Here is a 19492-nt window from a genome sequence, read left to right as displayed (position 1 = left end):
GTTTTTTGTAAAAAAGTGATTATCTTATAAAAAGCAGTTGCAACTGGAGCATCAAGTTAATTGTACTGCCCTTTCTATACATGAGCCTTATTTATCTCACAAGGAGAACATTAAAAAAATTGTACTGCCCTTTCTATACATGAGCCTTATTTATCTCACAAGGAGAACATTAAAAAAATAATTTTCTACCCAACATTACACTAATAATAATTTGATACATACAAAGATAAACGGCTCTTGCCATGGAGAAACCATGGCGCAGAGCTACACAATGGCGCACGGACAACCCGTAACGTCGCACATGAGGTGAGCTTTCTCCCGCCTATCGTGCAGCCGTTATATACACACTGACCACGCCCCTGTAGTGGGCGTGCCCTCGCGTTGTCAGTCCAGTAGTAGCCACGCCCTGCCGCGCGCTATTCTAGGTTTGAACTTCGCCGGCTCCGCCCCCTGCTGTGTGTCGCGTCATGGCGTCTCTGGATCTTTCCGGAAACGGAAACTACTCTCGTGACGTCATTGACATTACAGGAGGCCGGAAGTGGCGGGAGAAGTCGCTGAGCGGTAATACGGCGAGCGCGGACGGGTCATTGTTGTGTTTGTAGGGTTTTCTGTCTTCCGCCGCCGTGTTCTCGTTCACATGGGGCGCAGTGAGTGTATTCGGGGTGTCCGGGGAGCGACTGTTATCTATCAGTGCGGTGTGTAGTTACTAGTGTCGCCTCCTGCCCGTCCTCCAGGGGCGCTGCTGAGCCTGCTGCGTCCTGTGCTCCTATAGGGGGCTCCATGTCTGTGGAGGTGACCTGGGGTCTCTGCAGGAGCTGCTCCCCCAGAATGTCACCTGCTGAAGGTCTGCACTGCTCTGACTCCACAGATAACCTGATAACAAAGGAGCATCCTAAAAGTGATATCCAATATGGCCGCCATCTTCGCTCCCCGGGGTGGTCAGCCTGCTGTGTGCGGCGTCAGATAGTCCTGCCTCGCACACGTATGTTGTATCCACGCCATAAATGTCCTGCGGATGCGCCATAATCATACCAGATGGGACGACTTCTATAGAGGGTCCACCCCATAACATCACGTTATACCCTATACATAGGGTAGGGGGCATCTTGCTGGTCGCTGGGACCCCGGCGATCCTGAGATCAGGGCCCTGCACCCCAGTATTGAGCGGTGCACGGTCTACAGTCATTGTGAGACTGAGGTTGCACAGCATCGGGTAATCTCCGCCAGTCCCATAGACAATGGATTGAGCCAGCTCTGCGCACCTTCACTGCAGTCAGGACGAGGCCCGATCACGGAGGTCCCAGCGGTCAGACCTCCACAGACCAGACACTTACAGGATAACTTGGCTTTTCTCTGAATCCTTCAACTATTCCTCATTTACAAAAGATGAGAAAAACATAACTGTGAGATGTTGATGTAAATGTGTACAATATAAATATAGTATAGAGCAACCAGTACATTAAGGCTGTGTGCCCACGTTGCGTTTTTTAAGCGTTTCCGCAGCGCTTTTAGACGTGCGTTTCTGCTGCGGAAACGCTTAAGAAAAGCATCTAATGACATAGAATGGAAAGCGCACATGTTGTGCTAATGGTGCGTATTTTTCCGCTGTGGAAACGCTTAGCAGAAAAAAACGCAGCATGTTCATTAATTGTGCGGAATCGTATACGATTCCGCATACATTCACTGTAATTGCAAAAACGCATAGGAAAATGCTTGAGGCTGTGTGGTGTGCCCACGATGTTATTTTCTAAGCGTTTTTGCCGCGATTTTCGGCGCGAAAACGTTTAAAAATCTTGTACATGACGCATCCCATGCATTCCTATGGCATTCCGCACATGCTGTGCTAATGCTGCGCATTTTTCCACAGCGGAATCGCATCGCGGAAAAAATCGCAGCATGATCATTCTTTTGTGCGGAATCGCAAAGAATTGCCGTGATTCCGCACTTATAGGAATGCATGAGAATCGCTTACTTCCCGCATGTGGCTATGCCCACCATGCGGGAAGTTAAGCGTCTCATGTGCGGTTGGTACCCACGGTGTGGAGGAGAGGAGACTGTCCTCCAGGCCTTGGGCACCATACCCTTGTAAAAAAAAGAATAAAAAATCGGGGTATATTTACCTTCCGATGTCCTGCGCTGCATTCCTGGGCCTCAGCGTTCCCAGTAATGCCTTGCGGCAAGGTCCTGTAATGACGTAGTCTCGCGTGACTCTAGCGGTCTCATGAGATCATTATAGCAAAGCGAGACCAACATCATCACAGGTCTCGCAAGGCATCTCTGGGAACGCTGAGGCCCGGGATGGCAGCGCGGGACGTCGGAAGGTAAATATACCCCGATTTTTTTATCATTTTTAACATTCTATCTTTTACTATTGATGCCACACAGGCGGCCTCAATAGTAAAAGATGCTCACACTTGTGTTGTCAAACACTATGTTTGATGAGTGTGACCAACCTGTCAATCACTTTCAAATCGCTTGGAAAGTGCTTGAGAAAATCGCAAACAGAATCGCGGTGAAATCACGCGGAAAAAAACGCGCGATTTCTGGGAGTCCGGTTTTCATTGTGCGTTTTAAAACGCTACGTGGGCCCATAGCCTGACAATCGTGTTAAAAAGCGCAGGCGTTTTCCCTGGCAAGGGCATGCTTTTCTGCTCAGGAAAAAACGCTTGAAAAGCGCTACGTGGGCACATAGCCTTAATTTTACTAGGAGCTTGTCAATTTTGTTTTTTGTTTTTCTTTTTGCAATATGTAGGAACAAGGAGTTTGTATGTTCTCCCCATGTTTGGTGGTTTCCTCCAGATTGTCCGGTTTCTTCCCACGCTCCAAGGACAAACTGATGGGGAAGTTAGATTGGGAGCCCCGATGGGGACAGTGATTATAATTTATGTAAAGTGCCGTGGAAGTTATGGGGCTATAGAATGGAGTTTTCAAAGAATGAAACTGACACCTCCTAGTAAAATTTATAGGTTGCTGTGGCCACATAACTATGGCATGTAAACTAACAAATTCAGCTCTGCTAATGTATATGTGACCATTAAATACATCAGCTGTTACTTCTCTGTAGGCGATACTTTTAACAGTGAGGTACGTGACTAGAGTTGAGCGAATATGTTTGGGGTCGGTTGCAAAATCTGAATTTGCCATATTGTTGCCCTATCGGTTCCGAACATATTTGGTCATTTCTACTGCCATTGATTCCAATGACATTCGACTGTGTTCAGTGAATATTGCAAAAACAATATTTGCCACTGATCATAATCAGAACTGAATTTTGTAAATTCGTTCAACTCTATACGTAGCACACTGTCTGATCAATCTGCATGGGCCCGTCTGCTAGCAGTAAAGCCCCCGTTACACACTGCGATATCGCTAGCAATATCGCTGTAAAGTCACCGATTTTGTGACGTTGCAGGGTTATTGCTAGCGATATCGCTACATGTGATACTTATCTCCGACCGCTCCCCCGCTGGTTATCGCTGATTGCGCAAGAAGCTGCTGGATCATTCCTCGTCGGTCACTTCCTGCGGCGCTTCCTGCTGTGGAGACGAGCGACGCTTGGAGCCGGGCGGGAGGACTCAGGATCGCCGCGTCTGACAGGTAAGTAGCGACCCCCGACCCCAGCGATGTCGCTGGTGAGATCTGCCTGTGTGGCAGCTCACTAGCGACCACCTAGCGATGCACCAGCGATCCTGACCGCGTCATATCGCTGGTCGGGATTGCTGGTGCATCGCTAGGTGTAACGGTACCCTAAGGCGATTGCAGTGTATTTGTTGCGGGAAGTAATTTGTAGAATCCGCATAAAAATTGCCTAATAAGATACAATGTGAGTGAATGAGATACTAAAGTATTGCAGGAATGAATTTTCATTTTATACATGATAAAACAACTTTTACTGTGGCTGGGTTTACCCTTAAAGGGAATCTGTCAACCCCTGGATGATTTTTATTTATTACTATGGGCATAAAGATAATAGGGATAAACCAGTCTTATCTGTACACCTAGTAGCTGCGGTGTAGATCTTGAGAAATCCATTTATTTTATATGATAATGATTCTTCCAGATTCCGGGGTGTGGTGCCTGGAAGAAATCACTGCCTCCTTACTTCATTATAATGGTGCCCCCCTCCCATCAGCGTCACACTGACTTGTTCATCGCTGTAATCCCGGGCATGCACGCGGTTACATGAACACTGTCCACCCTCCTATGGGCAGTGTCTGCATTGATCTTCTGCACAGGCGCGGTGAGTCACTGCACAGTAGCACAGACTCTCCTGCGCAGAAGTTCGATGTGGACACTGCCCATAGATCAAAATCGTCCATGGGGTGACCGATTCCTATTAGACTCCATTCACTTAGCGCACCCCAGATAGAGGAAAAAAAAAACCTGTTGATGCCACAGATGTTCACTGCAGTGTAAAGACTGAAATTCTTAGCTAATTTCTTAAAGGGAGTCTGAATTTAAAATCTTCTCCATCGAAAGCAGAGTGGAGCAATGATGGATACCCGCCAGAAATTGTGCGCAGTCAGTCGGTATCGTGCAAATGTCCTGAGAATTCAAGGTTATTTGTAGATTTAAAAAAGGAGAAACTATATGAAGGCAAGTTGAAATAGTACATTAACCATTGTTTACCTCTTTTCTGCCTTGCTGCTCCTCTGGTGATCCAGCAGCAGTGACATCACTTTGCAGGGATGCTAGGACCACTAGACCGGTGAGGGATTGAGTAGGAAAGTAAAGGGGTATCTTATTATCTTACTAGATTTCTAGTAGTGGGCAACATGCAGAAACCCCCAGATTTCGCAGATTGCACGGACACAATTGGAGTTCAAATAAAACCCTTGTGTGTTTAATGATAGTGTCGGTCTACTGGTGCCCATCTGAAAAGATTGACACCGTCGGAAAAAGCTAAAGTCGATTTAAGGTCCTTTTCTCATTGCGCCCCATTGGTTCTGCTCAAATCCTGTTTTTCAGGGGTTCTGACGAAACCACTGTACACACTCCATAAACGTAGTATGAACAAAGCCTTATCCTTCATTTTTATAACAGGTCACCATCGGTCGTCAGTTGGTAAGTCCTGCCATGTTTACACCGTCACAGCCTTGAGTTCCTGAAAGAGAAAAATGTCAAAAGTGAAGGAAATCATCATACTAGATGACGACGAAGAGGAAGAACCGCCACGTCCCACAAAAGCCACAGCACGTCCATGCAATTCATCTAAGGAAACCAATGGAAAGACGGAAGAAAGCGGCAGCAGCCCACCGAGTAAGGCGGAGGTGATCAGTGCCCAAAACAAGACTCTGTTTAATGAGGTGAGGACATGTTCTACTTATTCTAATATGTCCCTTATCCCTATATTCTCTTGCGCTTTTTGATATTGCTCTTCTGTCACCATTTTTTTTTTAAATTTTTACTATGTTGTAAGTTGATCTCTGAGAGTAGGTCCAATACTTGAGCTTCTGTCCCTTTCTGTCGGTGTCACATCAGATTGTCGCAGTAGTGACATTGCATCGTGATAGCAGCCACCATTAGTGGTCTGGTGTCGTCTGTATGGACAGCACAAGGCTGCTCCATAGCCACCTTATATAGGGCATTATCTTACAACACAGGAGTGGGGGGGCATAAGGACCCCAGTATTTTTGGAGTCTTCTTTTATAAACGGAGTCTATGTTGTTAGTTTTTCATGTCAGCGTCTTAATCTGGGCTACATCATTCCTTTTCAGTTTATTGAATTCTGCTCAAATTTGACTTCGGATCACCCGGAGGTTATCTCGTTTCTTCAGGGAAGATACTCCAAGGCCAATCCCTCCTATCTCACCTCTGTGGAGTTCAGAAACACTCTGGGCCGTTGTCTCTCTCGAGTGCAAGCCAAGCGCTCCAAAGTCTTTGTTTACATCAACGAACTGTGTACCTCGCTCAAAGCAAACTCCCAAAAGCGCAAGGTCATCCTGCAGCCACAAGCCATCCATCAGCCCGCCGGGGTGCAAGCGGAAACTCCAGCAGAAATCGAGGAGGAGGAAGCAGAGAGCGTGCCCGAAAAGAAAACCGGCTCCAAGCGTCAGATTCGCTACCTGGAGAATCTTCTGAGAATTTACTCTCTGGAGATAAAAAAGCTGCAGGAGAAAGAGCTGAGCTTGGACGAACTTGAAGATGAGGACTCGTCCTATATCCAGGAGTCCAGGCTCAAGCGCAAATTGCTGCGGATATTTGAAAAACTGTGTGAGCTAAAAGACTGTTCGAGTCTGACCGGCCGAGTCATCGAGCAGAGGATTCTGTACAGGGGCACCCGGTACCCAGAAGTCAACCGGCGCCTGGAAAAGTTCATCAATAGTACCAGAGACCTCTTCCCTGATTATGGGGACGTGATTCGGGTGGTTGAGCGAGCGAATGAGAAGCATAGCTTAGGCCTGTCACGTAAGCAGATGCAAAGCATGGCCCAAGATGCCTTCCGAGAACTTGGTAATAAGCTCCAAGACAGGAGACATTTGGATATGATTTACAACTTTGGCTGCCACCTGACTGACCCCTACAAGAGCGGTGAGTGGACAGCTAACGCCGTATTAGTTATTTCTTGTGTGGTTTATTTTAAACTGTTTTTATCTTGGTTACTTTCTGATTTGTATCTCTGATCATTTGTGAAGTGAATGTGTCTTGTATACCAAAAAATTTCATCTACATCTTCTATGGTGCTTTGGTGCATTTTCCACCTGTTATGTAAAGACATTTCCTCTCCTTAGGATGGTGGGGAGGGGTCATAAATTTGTCAAACTGCTAATTAGCTGTTTAACCACAGTACTTGCATTTCCTATGCAGGTGCGTGAAGCAGACTCAGGGGCTGAGCCCACATCATATACGGCGGGTGTCAGCTGTGTGATGCTTCATTAGTTACTTTGATCACGGCTGCTTAAAGGAATGGTCTCAAACCAAAATTAATCCTCAATGTCGTCTTAAAATATATTATTGAAACTATTAGATTATGTTAACTATAAATTTCGTGTCTACTCTATCTTCTCTTGTATTTTTTTCCATTCCGATGACATTTGATTTGAGAATCCCCAGTGCATGTTTGGATTCTCACATCGGGACGTCCTCAGTGGGTCTGGGCTGTGGTCAGAGCTATAGCCTCTTTCCGCACCCTGAAACAAAGCGTTATCTTTGAGGTCTGTTTCAGGGGATGGGCTAGTCCTGGCTGTACTGTATTGATCATGTGTTGGTTGTTAATTCTGACAGATGCTCAGTACGAGCTCTTTATTCCTTTTGAAAGCACAGTGACAGTGCACTCTCTCATCAGCTCTAAGAAGAAACAAGCCTACTATAGAGCACACTCTTAGTGAGCATTGTAAGCAGAGAACGTGGAGAGCCGAGACCAGTCCCCAAAACTGATGCAACTTTTTGGGGCCTCTGAAATGGACGTCACTAACTTTGTTTCAGGGTGGGAAAAGCGACGATATAATTGACTTCAGCCCTTTCCCAATGATGACATCCCTTTACAAAAAGAAAAAAGATCAGAACGGAAGTTAAAAAAAAAAATAGCACAAAGGAATGGAAGTGGTATGGAATTAATTGAAGCGCATAAGAGTGATTAAATTATTGTATTGAATAAACATCTAGGATTAATTTCAACTTTGGATTCAGATCTCCCATTTAATACTGTAAATGATGCTGTCAGCAACATTTAACAGGTGAGATCTGAGATGGGGGTCCATGCCAATGCTTCACCCACCCATCCCCCACCCTCAACATAAGGGGGGACAATGGGTTGCCATGGCACCCGTTGGCCTTCTGAAGACCTTGATCTCCATCTTTGCTCTATGAAGCCTGTGACTGCACCTCTCCTAAAAAATCCAATCAAAACAGTTAGTCCACCAAAAGGCTACCAATAAAAATTACAGCTTTCCATGCAAAAAGACACTATACAGGTCCATATACTATTCGACACAAAAATAAAAATTAGTGATCTTTGAAAATGGTGACAAACCAATTTATTTTTTTTAAACAAAATTTAGAATTTCGTTTTTGAAAACTACAGAAAAAATTGAAAGCACATGTTTTTATAGTTGGTTTACTATAAAAACGACTAACAACATGGAAAGCAAAGTCCAAGGTTTCATTATTTGGATTCCAGTTATCTGAATAAAGTGGATATTCTGAGGGTCAGGTTTAACTGTGTAAAAAAAAAAAAAAAAAATCATCCCCGATGGAATGGTATGCTTAAAGGAGTATTCCCATCTCCAAGACCCTATCCCAATATGTAGTAGGTATAATATTATAAATTAGCATTTCAGTAGCTTAGATATGCATGGCAATTACCACTAGCTTTCACTATATGAGTGATTGTAAACATCGATACCTAAGCTACTGCAATGCCCTGCACATTGGGTAAGCCACATAGCTAATCAGAAGAACTATACTACATTTCTAATTGGAGGTATTTGCTAATATTATTATTACATCTACTACATATTGGGAAAGGATCTTGAAGATGGGAATACCCCTTTAATGTCTGATCTTAACATAATGTGACTGGGCCCTTAAGTTATGTGCCTGGTAACTGGTGACTTTGCTTGTGAAGCATTTCAGTTTTGTTTGTAAGAAATCCCGTTAGTGGCTGGTGCAGAAGGCAGATCGCTGTAATGTCAGTCTCTGACTGCTTTTGGCAGGTGCGAACGTCTCGTTAACCCTTAGTATGTGTTTTCCAGTGAATGATCCCGCTCAGCAGGACCTGAGCTTGTCACGACGTCTACGTGAAAACCGCAATATGGCACTGAATAGCCTTGATAACGTTATCAAGAAGTATGCTCAGCTGCAGGATGACAGCGAGGAGGACACTAGGAGGAAGACGAGAAGGGTAGGTGGAATGGCAGAAACCACATAGACCGGGAGGGTATGAAGACTGCATACATCTCATCATAGGAACTAGCACTGGCTGATAAAGGCCTTCCTGACCATTTTCGCAATTATCCTGCCCAGAGAAATCTGAGCTAATTGGTAGATATGATGTGAAGACTTCCAAATAATATTTGGAAAAATGTCCAACAGCATCGTAAACTGCAAGGAAAAGTATACTTATTGATAAAAGGGAAATTGTGCAGAGGTGGTTTCGGCAACTGAGCTTACCTTGAGAATATTAAACTTCCTTTCTCTGATTTTCTCAGCTGTCATGTCTTCTGTTGTCACCTACACCTCAGATTAGGAGCAGCCCCTGCTGCTTCAGTGTCTGCCCAGGCTGTGCACTGCTGTGTGACAGCAGCACAGCATTATAGCACTCAGCTGAGCCATCAGCAGTGCATTTCCTTCTACCATGGTGGATAATTTTGGATGACTGTCACCAGTCTCAGGTGTATGGGAATATAAGGCTCCTTGTATAATTCATGCTGGCAGAGGTGCTGTATCCTGGAGTAACATCTCTTCTCTTAATGACAGACATCTGGAAAGAATCCACAGACGTCCTCGGAGGAATCAGAGGAAGATGTTGAATCAGAAAACTCTGAAACTGACATTGAGGAAGAACTGGAGCACAGTAAAGAAAGGCCAGATAGTGAGGAGGGAGAGAATGAGGAAGGTGAGGTGGGGTCTGGCTCAAATACCTCTCATGGCCATTTTAAAGTCTCTACCATGTATAGGATCCCAGTGACTTAGAGACAGCCTCTTCCAGATAACCCCTTTTTATTTGCCCTATTAGGCAGATCTGTAGCAGAAAATATGTAACAAATATACAGGTGCTTCTCACAAAATAAGAATATCATCAAAAAGTTAATTTATTTCAGTTCTTCAATACAAAAAGTGAAACTCATATATAGAGTCATTACACACAGAGTGATCTATTTCACGTATTTATTTCTGTTAATGTTGATAATTATGGTTACAGCCAATGAAAACCCAAAAGTCATTCTCTCAGTAAATTAGAATACAAGTCCTGCTGGAGAATGAAATTTCTATCTCCAAAAAGCTTGTCGGCAGAGGGAAGCATGAAGTGCTCTACAATTTCCTGGTAGACGGCTGCGCTGACTTTGGTCTTGATAAAACACACTGGACCTACACCAGCAGATTACATGGCTCCCCAAACCATCACTGATTGTGGAAACTTCACACTAGACCTCCAGCAGCTTGGATTGTGGCCTCTCCACTCTTCCTCCAGACTCTGGGACCTTGATTTCCAAATGAAATGAAAATTTCCTTTCATCTGAAAATGACACCTTGGACCACTGACAACAGTCCAGTTCTTTTTCTCCTTGGCCCAGGTAAGACGCTTCTGGCGTTGTCTATTGGTCATGAGTGGCTTGACACAAGGAATGTGACACTTGTAGCCAGGGCTGTGGAGTCGGTAAGCCACAGGTGCGACTCCGACTCCTGGATTTTATCCGACTCCGGCTCCGACTCCTTCATAAATGGCCAATTCATAACAACAAATTTACTGTTGTAAAATATTAAACATTGTGCTTATTCAGTTTCTCACCATCATATAAGTAATCAGACCACTTAGAGCAAAAACTAGATTTATTAGAATACAATTAGAATATAGCAAATAACTTTTATAAACTTTTCTAAACTGTAAGTAAATATGCAATAAACACTTTTATGCAGTTAATAAGAAGAATTCTATAAATTTGTCCTCAGAAAAAGTATTGCCTCTGTCAGATCCTCCTTCATGGATGCCCTCAAATCTGATCTAATTATTTTGAGAGCAGAGAACAACCTCTCTACACTAACTTGTGTTGGTGGCAAAGCAGTAACCACTCGGGCAACATCTCTGACAATGTCAGGATACAGAGGAATCGCTTGTTGCACTGTTATTTTTGATGAACGGTCAAATTTCTCAATTTCTTTTAGTGCACATGAAAAATTCTGCTGAAATGTACTGGCTGTGTTCCTTGATGGGGATGACTCTTCTTCTATGCGGGAACGCTTTGCACGGTCCTTGTGATCCAAATATTTTTCGAAATTAAATTCTTCATCAGTTGATGATGAGGGTGAAGATGTGGCAGGACGACCAAATTCTTCTTGTTCCTCCTGACTGTTCTGCAACCCTTTCATCCTTACTGCTATTTCAAACAGAGCTTCTTTTCCTTTACTTAGCTGTTGATCATCTAGAAGAATCCGATGCATTGGGTCTACATAAACAGCTGCCAAAAGAATGTTATTTTGTAATAGTAGCTCCTCTCTCCTTTTCATTGATGTAGCAATGCCACTTGCAATTAACCCTCCTCTTTGGGACAGGAGAAACATCAGGTTCTTCCACTCCTTTAAGAAAATACCTGGAGTTAAGTCCTCTGCTTGTAATTTTTTAGTCACTGTAAATGGGTGCTCTAGCAATTTTTCCAGCTCAGTCACCTGATTCCACTGACTTTCATTTAGCGTCAGTTGAGGGTTAGCCATGTCTACAAGAAAGGTTTTCAGTTCAACCAAGAGCTGAATCATTAAGTAAGTACTGCCCCATCGTGTGGCTTGATCAATAATTGCCCCTTTTCCAGCACGTCTCTTCAAAATTGAGTCAACTTTAGGGGTTCTGGCAACAGTAGCCAATTTTCTCACCTTGCCAATCAGTGCAGCAGCATGTCCTTCTTGCAGATTGTCTCTTATAGCCAGCTGTAGCGTATGCACAACACAGCGCATGTGATGAATGAAAGAACATATTGACACAGTTTCAACAAGATCATCTAAACTATCATGTTGCTGTTCATCTGAAGCAACTTCAGTTTGCTCCTCAGTTACAATACTGTGTTCCTCTATTTCAAACATTTCTGTGTCTGTGGACCCAGAATGTTCTTCTAGCTGCTGGTCACCATCATTACTCTCATTCATTAGCGTAATAGTACTTATCATATTTGAAGCATTGTCAGTTACGACAGAAAGAACTTGCTCTTTTTTAAGTTCATAGTCTTGCAGAACCTTTTCCACCAAGACCTGAAGAAACTCACTGGTGTGATGAGCTTTGGTGTCTCTTACTGCCAATGTCTTGGTAACTATTTCATTTTTGTCACAAACAAATCGGACATTGATGGCAAAATAGTTCACTCTGTGACGTGTGCAGGCATCCATTTTAAGAAACAGAAAGCGTCCCTTGAGAGTTTTTTTAAGTTCTTCCTTTTGTTTAAAAGCTTCTTCGATTACTAATTTTCTAATACTCTCTCTCTCCAGAGAAACACCAAGCTTGCGGGCCATTTCCCCATTCAGACACATAAAAGCTGGTCGTGAAAATAATGAAATAGGCACACTATCCTTTACAACAAGCTCTATGATCTGTTTTTTAAATGTATCTACTGTCATTGTCACAGTAACTTTGTCACTGACAAAATATCTTGCAACTGATGGCTGCAAAGTTCTCTGCGCCTTTGTTTGGCTGGAAGAGCTGGGCACTGGTTCATTGGTTTGGATGCAGTCTTTCTCATCCACTGCTTTCAGTACTTCTGGATGAAAGCGCTGTAAATGTCTCTTTAGATTAGAAGCTCTGGTAGGAGCATTTTTATCTTTGCCTGAATATGCACTCATCTTGGCTTCACAGCATTTGTTTTCGTCTGGATCATTTGTCATACACTGACAGACATAATGTTTTCTATCTTGAGTGATGGTGAAATGTTCAAATACAGCTGATTTAATGTGATGCTTCTTTGACATTCTCAGGTTTTTAATTCTGCATTCACAATCCAAATGACAGTTGTTTTTCCTAAAAACAATTGTACAAAATTATTGCCAGGTCGTACAGCTGATATAGTGGTCAGTAATACTGTTTTTATTCCTCATGTACTCACAGTTAACTGATGCAAAGTTTGTAGAAAGGATAATACTTCTTACAGTCTTCCTCTTCTGAGTAGCAGGCAGCTGTGAGATGCTTGGAAGACGCACACCTAGTATGATCTAGTCTAGAGGAGGAGCTTTACTACTAAGAATTTGCAACACATTTTCACTTTCAGTTTCATACATTGTAAGTAGGGGGGTTGGGGCAGCATGAGGTTAACCAAGTATAAGATTAGATAAGGGCAGTGGAGAACAGTGACACACAAGAAGTAAGAAATGTCTCTATCTCCAGCAGAACTGCTTATCACTGTTGTTCATAGTTTGATAGAACATATATATTTGAGTAACATTTATAAAATTCATATGAAAGTTCAATTATGAAATATTAATACATTTTTTTTAAAGCTGGAGTCGGTACATTTCTACCGACTCCGACTCCAACCAAATCTAACTCCGACTCCCGACTCCACAGCCCTGCTTGTAGCCCATGTCCTGGATACGTCTGTGTGTGGTGGCTTTTGAAGCAATGGCTACAGTAGCAGTCCACTCCTTGTGAATCTCCCCAAATTTTTGAATTGCATTTTCTTAACAATCCTTTAAAGTCTGCGGTTATCCCGGTTGCTTGTGCACTTTTTTCTACCACACATTGTCCTTCCACTCAACTTTCCATTAATATACTTGGATTCAGCACTGTGTGAACAGCCAGCCTCTTTAGCAATGACCTTTTGTGGCTTACCCTCCTTGTTGAGTGTGTCAATGACTGCCTTCTGGACATCTGTCAAGTCAGCAGTCTTCCCCATGATTGTGGAGCCTACTGAAACAAACTAAGGGACCTTTATAAACACTTAGGAAGCCTTTGCAGGTGTTTTTTGTTAATTTTTCTAATTTACTGAGATAACGACTTTGGGGTTTTCATTGGCTGTAAGCCATAATCATCAACATTAACAGAAATAAACACATGAAATAGATCATTCTCTTTGTAATGACTCTATATAATGAGTTTCACTTTTTGTATTGAAGAACTGAAATTAACTTTTTGATTTGATTCTAATTTTGGGAGAAGCACCTGTACATTGGCTAATTTGGCACCAAATGATGCGGATTTTGCTGCAGAAAATTCTGCAAGGTGTAAATTTTACTCTTTCTATTACAAAGGGTAAAATACAAAACAAAAACTGATCAGATGTCAAATTTTCAGCACTGGTCAGTTTATGCCGAAGCTTTTATCTACTGAGTCTGGATGAGTTTTTCCACATGTGATCCTCAATGCCAGTACTGTAATATGATCCTGGGTATACAGTGTGAACTTACCCCTAGTGCGCTGTATGCCCTATAAATGCTAAGACACGTATGAGCGGCCCTGCTTTCTCTAACAATGCAATAAAAATAGCTTTTCCTTGGGGTCTTGTAAAGCCGGACTCTCGCGATGAGCGGATCAAGGCCAGCATAACTTACAAAAAAGGCTCTTTAGGATGAAAATTAAGATAGGGCTTCATACATATCATATATGACAACTGTGCTCACTTACCACAATGTGCGTGATTACTTTAGTGATATGTGACCTTCAGGCGTTACTCTAATCTTACTTTGCATTCTTGTCTATTCCATTTAGAAGAAGTTCTAGCCAACCAAGAAAATGAGGCTGATCAAAAGATGGAAATGGCATCTGACGGGGAAAAAGAAAAGGAAGACGGTGAAGAAGCAACAGAACAGGATTCATCACCAGCATCCTCTACATCACTCGATAAAGACTCTTCAAACACCACCCTGGAGTCAGAGGTGGAAGCACAACTCTCGGGTTCCTCTGGTCTTCCAAGTAACGGCAGCCCTGCTAAAACCAAGTCTGATGATGAACACGACGAGGAGCAGGAGGTCTGCGACACCCCCACAAACCCCAAAGAGCAAACAGAGGAGAATCAAGAAGACACTATCTTGATGCAAAGTCCTGAGAACAAAGAATTTGAGGAAACTGAAGGTCTGCTGTTGAATTGCGAGTCATCTCCTGACAACACAGTGAATGATGAAAATCATAAAAACACAGAACAGGATTTACTAAATGATATGACGGTGTCATTGATGGTGAAAGACAAGGATGACTTGAAAGGAGATGGTAAAGACGTCACAGAACCTGCACATCATCCTTCACCTGAGGGAAGTGATGCAGAGATGTATAGCGAGCCCTCTCCATCTCCTGTGGGCCAAGACGAAAGCTGCCCTGATGTAAATACAGAAGAGCCTTCTGTGTCAAGAAGGACAAGTATAGACAGTGAGGCTGCAAGCACGGAAGAGGAGACGGGCTGTAAAGAAACCTCTGGAAATCATGACGATGAAGATGACGATTCTGTGGTCAATGCTACAGCCACCAGGGATCAGACACCTTCAGATAGTGCTATCAGGGAAGATGAGGTAACCTCTACCAAAGTCCACACAGCGGCAACAGACCCGGCGGACGACTGTGAAAACAAGATAGACTGTGACTTGTCACCACTGCCCAGTAGGAATGGAGTACACATGGCCACACCAGTGCGCAAAACATCATTGCATCGCCTGAAACTTAGAAAGATCAACACCTCCCTTATTAAAGACTCTTGTAAGCCTTCAGATCAAGAGGAAGACCGTTCTCCGCCTCGCCGCCGAAAACGGAAAGTCATATCCCCTGAGAACTGGACTAAAAGTAATGGGCTGAACATATTCAATGGAAAGGAACGCAGAGAAGATCGCAAAGAGAAGAGCAGCAAAAGAATCAAGCTAGACCAGTGAGACATGGGACAGGGGCAGGGATGGGAAAAGGATGAACCATTGAGACATAGCACGGGGGCAGGGATGGGAAAAGGATGAACTGAACCATGTGGGGCATACAGGAGCACGGCTGCCTTCTCCTATCACATGTTGTGTCTGGCATTGCATCGACACTCAGCTGTAATGCCACATACATCCCGGGGGCAGCTCAGATTAATAAGTCAGTCCAAGGATAGTAAGCGAGTGTTCACATGGTGTATATCAGATACTTAGGTCATTAGTATTAAAGCAATCATAGTCCACAGCACCTTATGGAAGAAATAGGGTCGGCTTTACCCAAAAATGTAGCGCACGACCTATCCAAGGAGTCCCCCTTGGAAGAAAGTTCAGTGTCCATAAACAAAGGAGACAGCGCCTCACAAGTTGATGAAAAGAAAATCACTCTGCCTTCTCTAGTGACATTTCGATCCATTGATTGATAAAGATCATTGGATCGCTACAGAGGGCAAAGTAAAATGTGATTCTCTTTTAACCAACTTGTGAGGCGCTGTCTCCTTTGTTTATGGACACTTAAGTCATTAGTGTCTGTTTTATTAGAGAAGTGAATTCATACCCATGTGTGCAGCTTGTTGTATAAGAAATTTGGGTAATAGGATCATGTCTTCTGCCATTATTGCTGACTGTATGGTGTTCCAGCCTCCTGATGACTAAAGTCTCCGGTAATTTGTGTTCCCGATCTTATTCTGTTCCTGTCCCAACAGTGGAGTCACATAATTATACAGTATGGCGGTGGCTGTATGAATTGACTTATCTTGAAGGGTCCATTTTATCTACTCTTTTAGGCTTTTGTGAGCCCCTTCAGACCTTATTTGTCTGGACATTCATTGTCTATAAAGACAAAGAAGTGTGGGGAGTGGGTAATAAATAATATGGCACTTCCTAAAAAGCCAATGTCATTAGGGTTTCTCAGTAAGTTCAGGACTGCAAGGAGACATTTACTACCGGATGTAATGTGCTGTCTCTAATACTACAATACTCCGTGTATCCTTCAGGTGCATTTACATTAACAGATTTTCAGCATTAAATGTTTAGATAGTCTGCAATAAAAGGCGTTATCTGCTACTGGACAGCTCCAGTTTAATCAGTTCAGGACCTCCATTAAAATACGGACAGTCCATAGACCCTTTCCTGCATTCGCGCCATCCTAGCAATGTCTGTACCGTTGTTCTCGGGGAGACACGCGACTTGTTGTGTCATGTGGCGGCTGCAGCCTTTACTGTTTCGTCAGAATGTCTGTCTGCCCGCACAGAATATTGGTGAGCTGCAGTTGCTGTGCAGTCAGCACATGACACAACAAGTTGCGTCATTCACTGAGAACAATGGGGGCTGCTGCTGGAGTGGTGTATACACTAATTATGTGTTAATTGAGGTCCAGACTTGATTATGTTGGGGTGTCCACTATTGGGAAGCACCTCTAACGTTGCACATAAAACAATCAGTAATAAATCGTCCAGTGCTCACATGCCGCCGTTGTTCTCACACTTCTTCCACTGAATAATGTGCTGCCAAGAGCGATAATCATTTGTGCAACACGAAAGATCATTTCACCTGACGAACAATTGTTTTGCTCTTTCATAGCAGCTTGTTTACACAGCACGTTTATCAGGAAACAAATATTCCTTTTTCCTTAGTGTAAATGACCCTTTAGGACAGATCATTGTTGGCCCACAGAATAGCCTAAAGTGACACATCGCTGGAATCAGGGTCTCTGCTCCTACATTACGCTGCGCTCAGATTAGGTGACAGATTCCCTTTAATAATATACCAAGAGCGTCACAACTGGAAGGTGAAGGCTGCACAAAGACGAGCCGTTTGCGAAACACTTGTGGGTTTTTGCTGAGTGAATTCTGTTCCTGTACACGAGTGTTATGTAGTAATATCCGGCCACTCACCAGGAGCCATGGACTCTGATGAGAAGGGATATGTGTTCAGGAGTAAGTTTTCTTGTACCAGTTGTGATTATAGAACATTAATATAGTCCTTGTCCTCGGCAGCTCTTACACGTCGCTCTCCAGCTCTGACTGTGACAGTGTCACTGAGGACGAGGACACTCCGGGCCTGATGATGACCTGCAGCAGTCCGGTGGATACGCCGACCAAGCCAAACAGGAAGGTGAGGAATCCGGCCACACCGAGCCAACGATGAGTTGTAGCATTCTGCTTCTAACATGACATTTTCCCCTCTCATCCCATCGTTTATACTGCGGCTCCATCTTCTCTGTTTTTTTCTGCTTTCTCTTCCAGTCTCATGTCTCCACGCAATGTGACCCGGATGAAGTGATTGTCCTCTCTGATTGACTTCTTTGTACAGTAAACGGGCGGCGCAGGTTTTTGGGACCACGGGGGACTATGTGGTGTGTTGTGTCTGGATATTAGGAGAATAGCAGCACCTGAATGCAAACATTATGGATGAGGAGGACATGGTGGGGTTCGGTGTGACTGACATGGAGGTACACACTTCCTATTGTAGGTAGTCATTAGGACTGGAAGCTCAGGGTACGTCCTGGATGTCTGGAGTAGTCCATATGGGTGTTAGCAGAAGGCTCTCTGGGTGAGATTGTATTAATTTTTGAGTGGATCTGACACTTGAATATTTTAATTATCTCCCTGGGGGGTTTTGGATATCTTCTCCCATATATACCTTCTTTATTTTTGTTTTGTAAAAACAACTTTGAGAATAAATTTTTGTTATATTATGTACAATGTGCATCTCATTTCTGTATCCTTGTCGGACGTCTCCGTGCCTCATGCTCACATAAACCTTCACATACCTGAGTAACACTAGTTTTACTATTCATCTGTATAAGGCTCAGTTCACACCACGTCTGAGCACCCGATTGGAGATACAGGGGTTGGACAAAATAATGGAAACACCTGGAAACATCAACAAAAGTTAGTTTAATATGGAGTAGGTCCACCTTTTGCGGCGATTACAACCTCAATTCTCTGCGGTATGGATTCATGCAAGGTGTGAATTGTTTCCAAAGGAATTGTAGCCCATTCTTCAGTTAAAACACCCTCCAGTTATTTGAGCGACGATGGCGGCGGAAATCGACGTTTAACTTAAATCTCTAAAATCAGCCATAAATGCTCAATGATGTTGAGGTCTGGGGATTGGTGGGGCCAGATGAGATGCTCAACTTCATTGCAATGTTCCTCGTGCCATGCTTTAACGATTCTAGCTGTATGAATTGGTGCATTATCATCCTGAAAGATGGCGTTCCCCTCCGGGAACAGTGCTTGAACCATAGGATGCACTTGGTCGCCCAAAATGCCTAAATAATCTCGGCTGTAAATTCTTCCATGAAGGGATTTCATTGGCCCAGCGGATCTCCACGAAATAGCACCCCAGATCTTCACAGAACCTCCGCCATGTTTTATGGTTGGGAGAAGACAGTCTGGATGGAATGCTTCTTTCGGCTGTCTCCAAACGTACACGCAGCCGGAGGTCGGAAATAGGGTAAACGATGATTCGTCTGCGAATATCACATGTTTCCACTGCTCGAGGGACCTATTCTGGAGGTTTCTACACCACTCTAAATGCTTGGAAACATTTGTCATTGAGAGCAGCGGTTGTCGAATTGCAGCTCTTCCGTGGAATCCAGATTTGTGCAGCTCCTGCCGAACAGTTTTCGTGTAAACTGGGTTCCGTAGGTGTTCATTGAGCTCAGCAGTGATTTTCGGAGCCGTGGTCTTGCGATCCTCTCTCACAATTTGCTTTAGAGTCTGACGGTCTCTCTCAGTCAACTTCGACTTTTGGCCGGACCTGTGCTTTGCTGCGGACATTTTTCCTTCTCTTTCAAATGCAGTCATTACTTTGGAGACAGTACCTCTTGACACGCCAAGCATTCGGGCACTTTCTGTTACACTAGCGCCTGCCATACGAGCACCAACAATTTGGCCTCTTTGAAAATCCGAGAGGTCTGCCATTGGTATCAGGTTTTCCTCAATGTTCTTACAATTCT

At 43.7% G+C, this 19492-nt stretch overlaps 1 protein-coding gene across 3 annotated transcripts; it reads left to right on the top strand.

Moving 5' to 3' along the window:
* The first annotated feature begins 450 nt into the window (after positions 1–450).
* On the top strand, positions 451–18223 carry DAXX (death domain associated protein). 3 transcript variants are annotated; one of them, XM_073561366.1, is made up of 8 exons: positions 451–561; positions 5044–5306; positions 5718–6531; positions 8694–8842; positions 9418–9556; positions 14345–15485; positions 17523–17640; positions 17772–18223. In XM_073561366.1, the coding sequence occupies exons 2-8, from the start codon at positions 5118–5120 to the stop codon at positions 17823–17825; spliced, it is 2604 nt and encodes an 867-aa protein (XP_073417467.1). In that variant the 5' UTR covers positions 451–561; positions 5044–5117; the 3' UTR covers positions 17826–18223. The 3 variants fall into 3 exon arrangements, with proteins under 3 accessions (XP_073417467.1, XP_073417465.1, XP_073417466.1); XM_073561364.1 differs by having other exon boundaries at positions 14342–15485; XM_073561365.1 differs by lacking the exon at positions 451–561 and adding an exon at positions 570–647 and having other exon boundaries at positions 14342–15485.
* The last annotated feature ends 1269 nt before the right edge of the window (positions 18224–19492 follow it).

The sequence above is a fragment of the Dendrobates tinctorius genome, unplaced genomic scaffold (genome assembly GCF_039654945.1).
Source record: "Dendrobates tinctorius isolate UK_male_01 unplaced genomic scaffold, ASM3965494v1 ptg000315l, whole genome shotgun sequence".
NCBI classification, from domain to species: domain Eukaryota; kingdom Metazoa; phylum Chordata; class Amphibia; order Anura; family Dendrobatidae; genus Dendrobates; species Dendrobates tinctorius.
This window is presented reverse-complemented; position numbering and strand designations above follow the sequence as displayed.

What these genes read in the sequence shown, in the direction of transcription:
- DAXX (XM_073561364.1), top strand. Translation starts at nt 5,118, where the DNA reads ATGTCAAAAGTGAAGGAAATCATCATACTAGATGACGACGAAGAGGAA. An exon ending in ACAAGACTCTGTTTAATGAG is followed by an intron (nt 5,307 to 5,717) that starts GTGAGGACATGT and finishes ATTCCTTTTCAG; the next exon opens with TTTATTGAATTCTGCTCAAA. An exon ending in AAAAGAATCAAGCTAGACCA is followed by an intron (nt 15,486 to 17,522) that starts GTGAGACATGGG and finishes TGTCCTCGGCAG; the next exon opens with CTCTTACACGTCGCTCTCCA.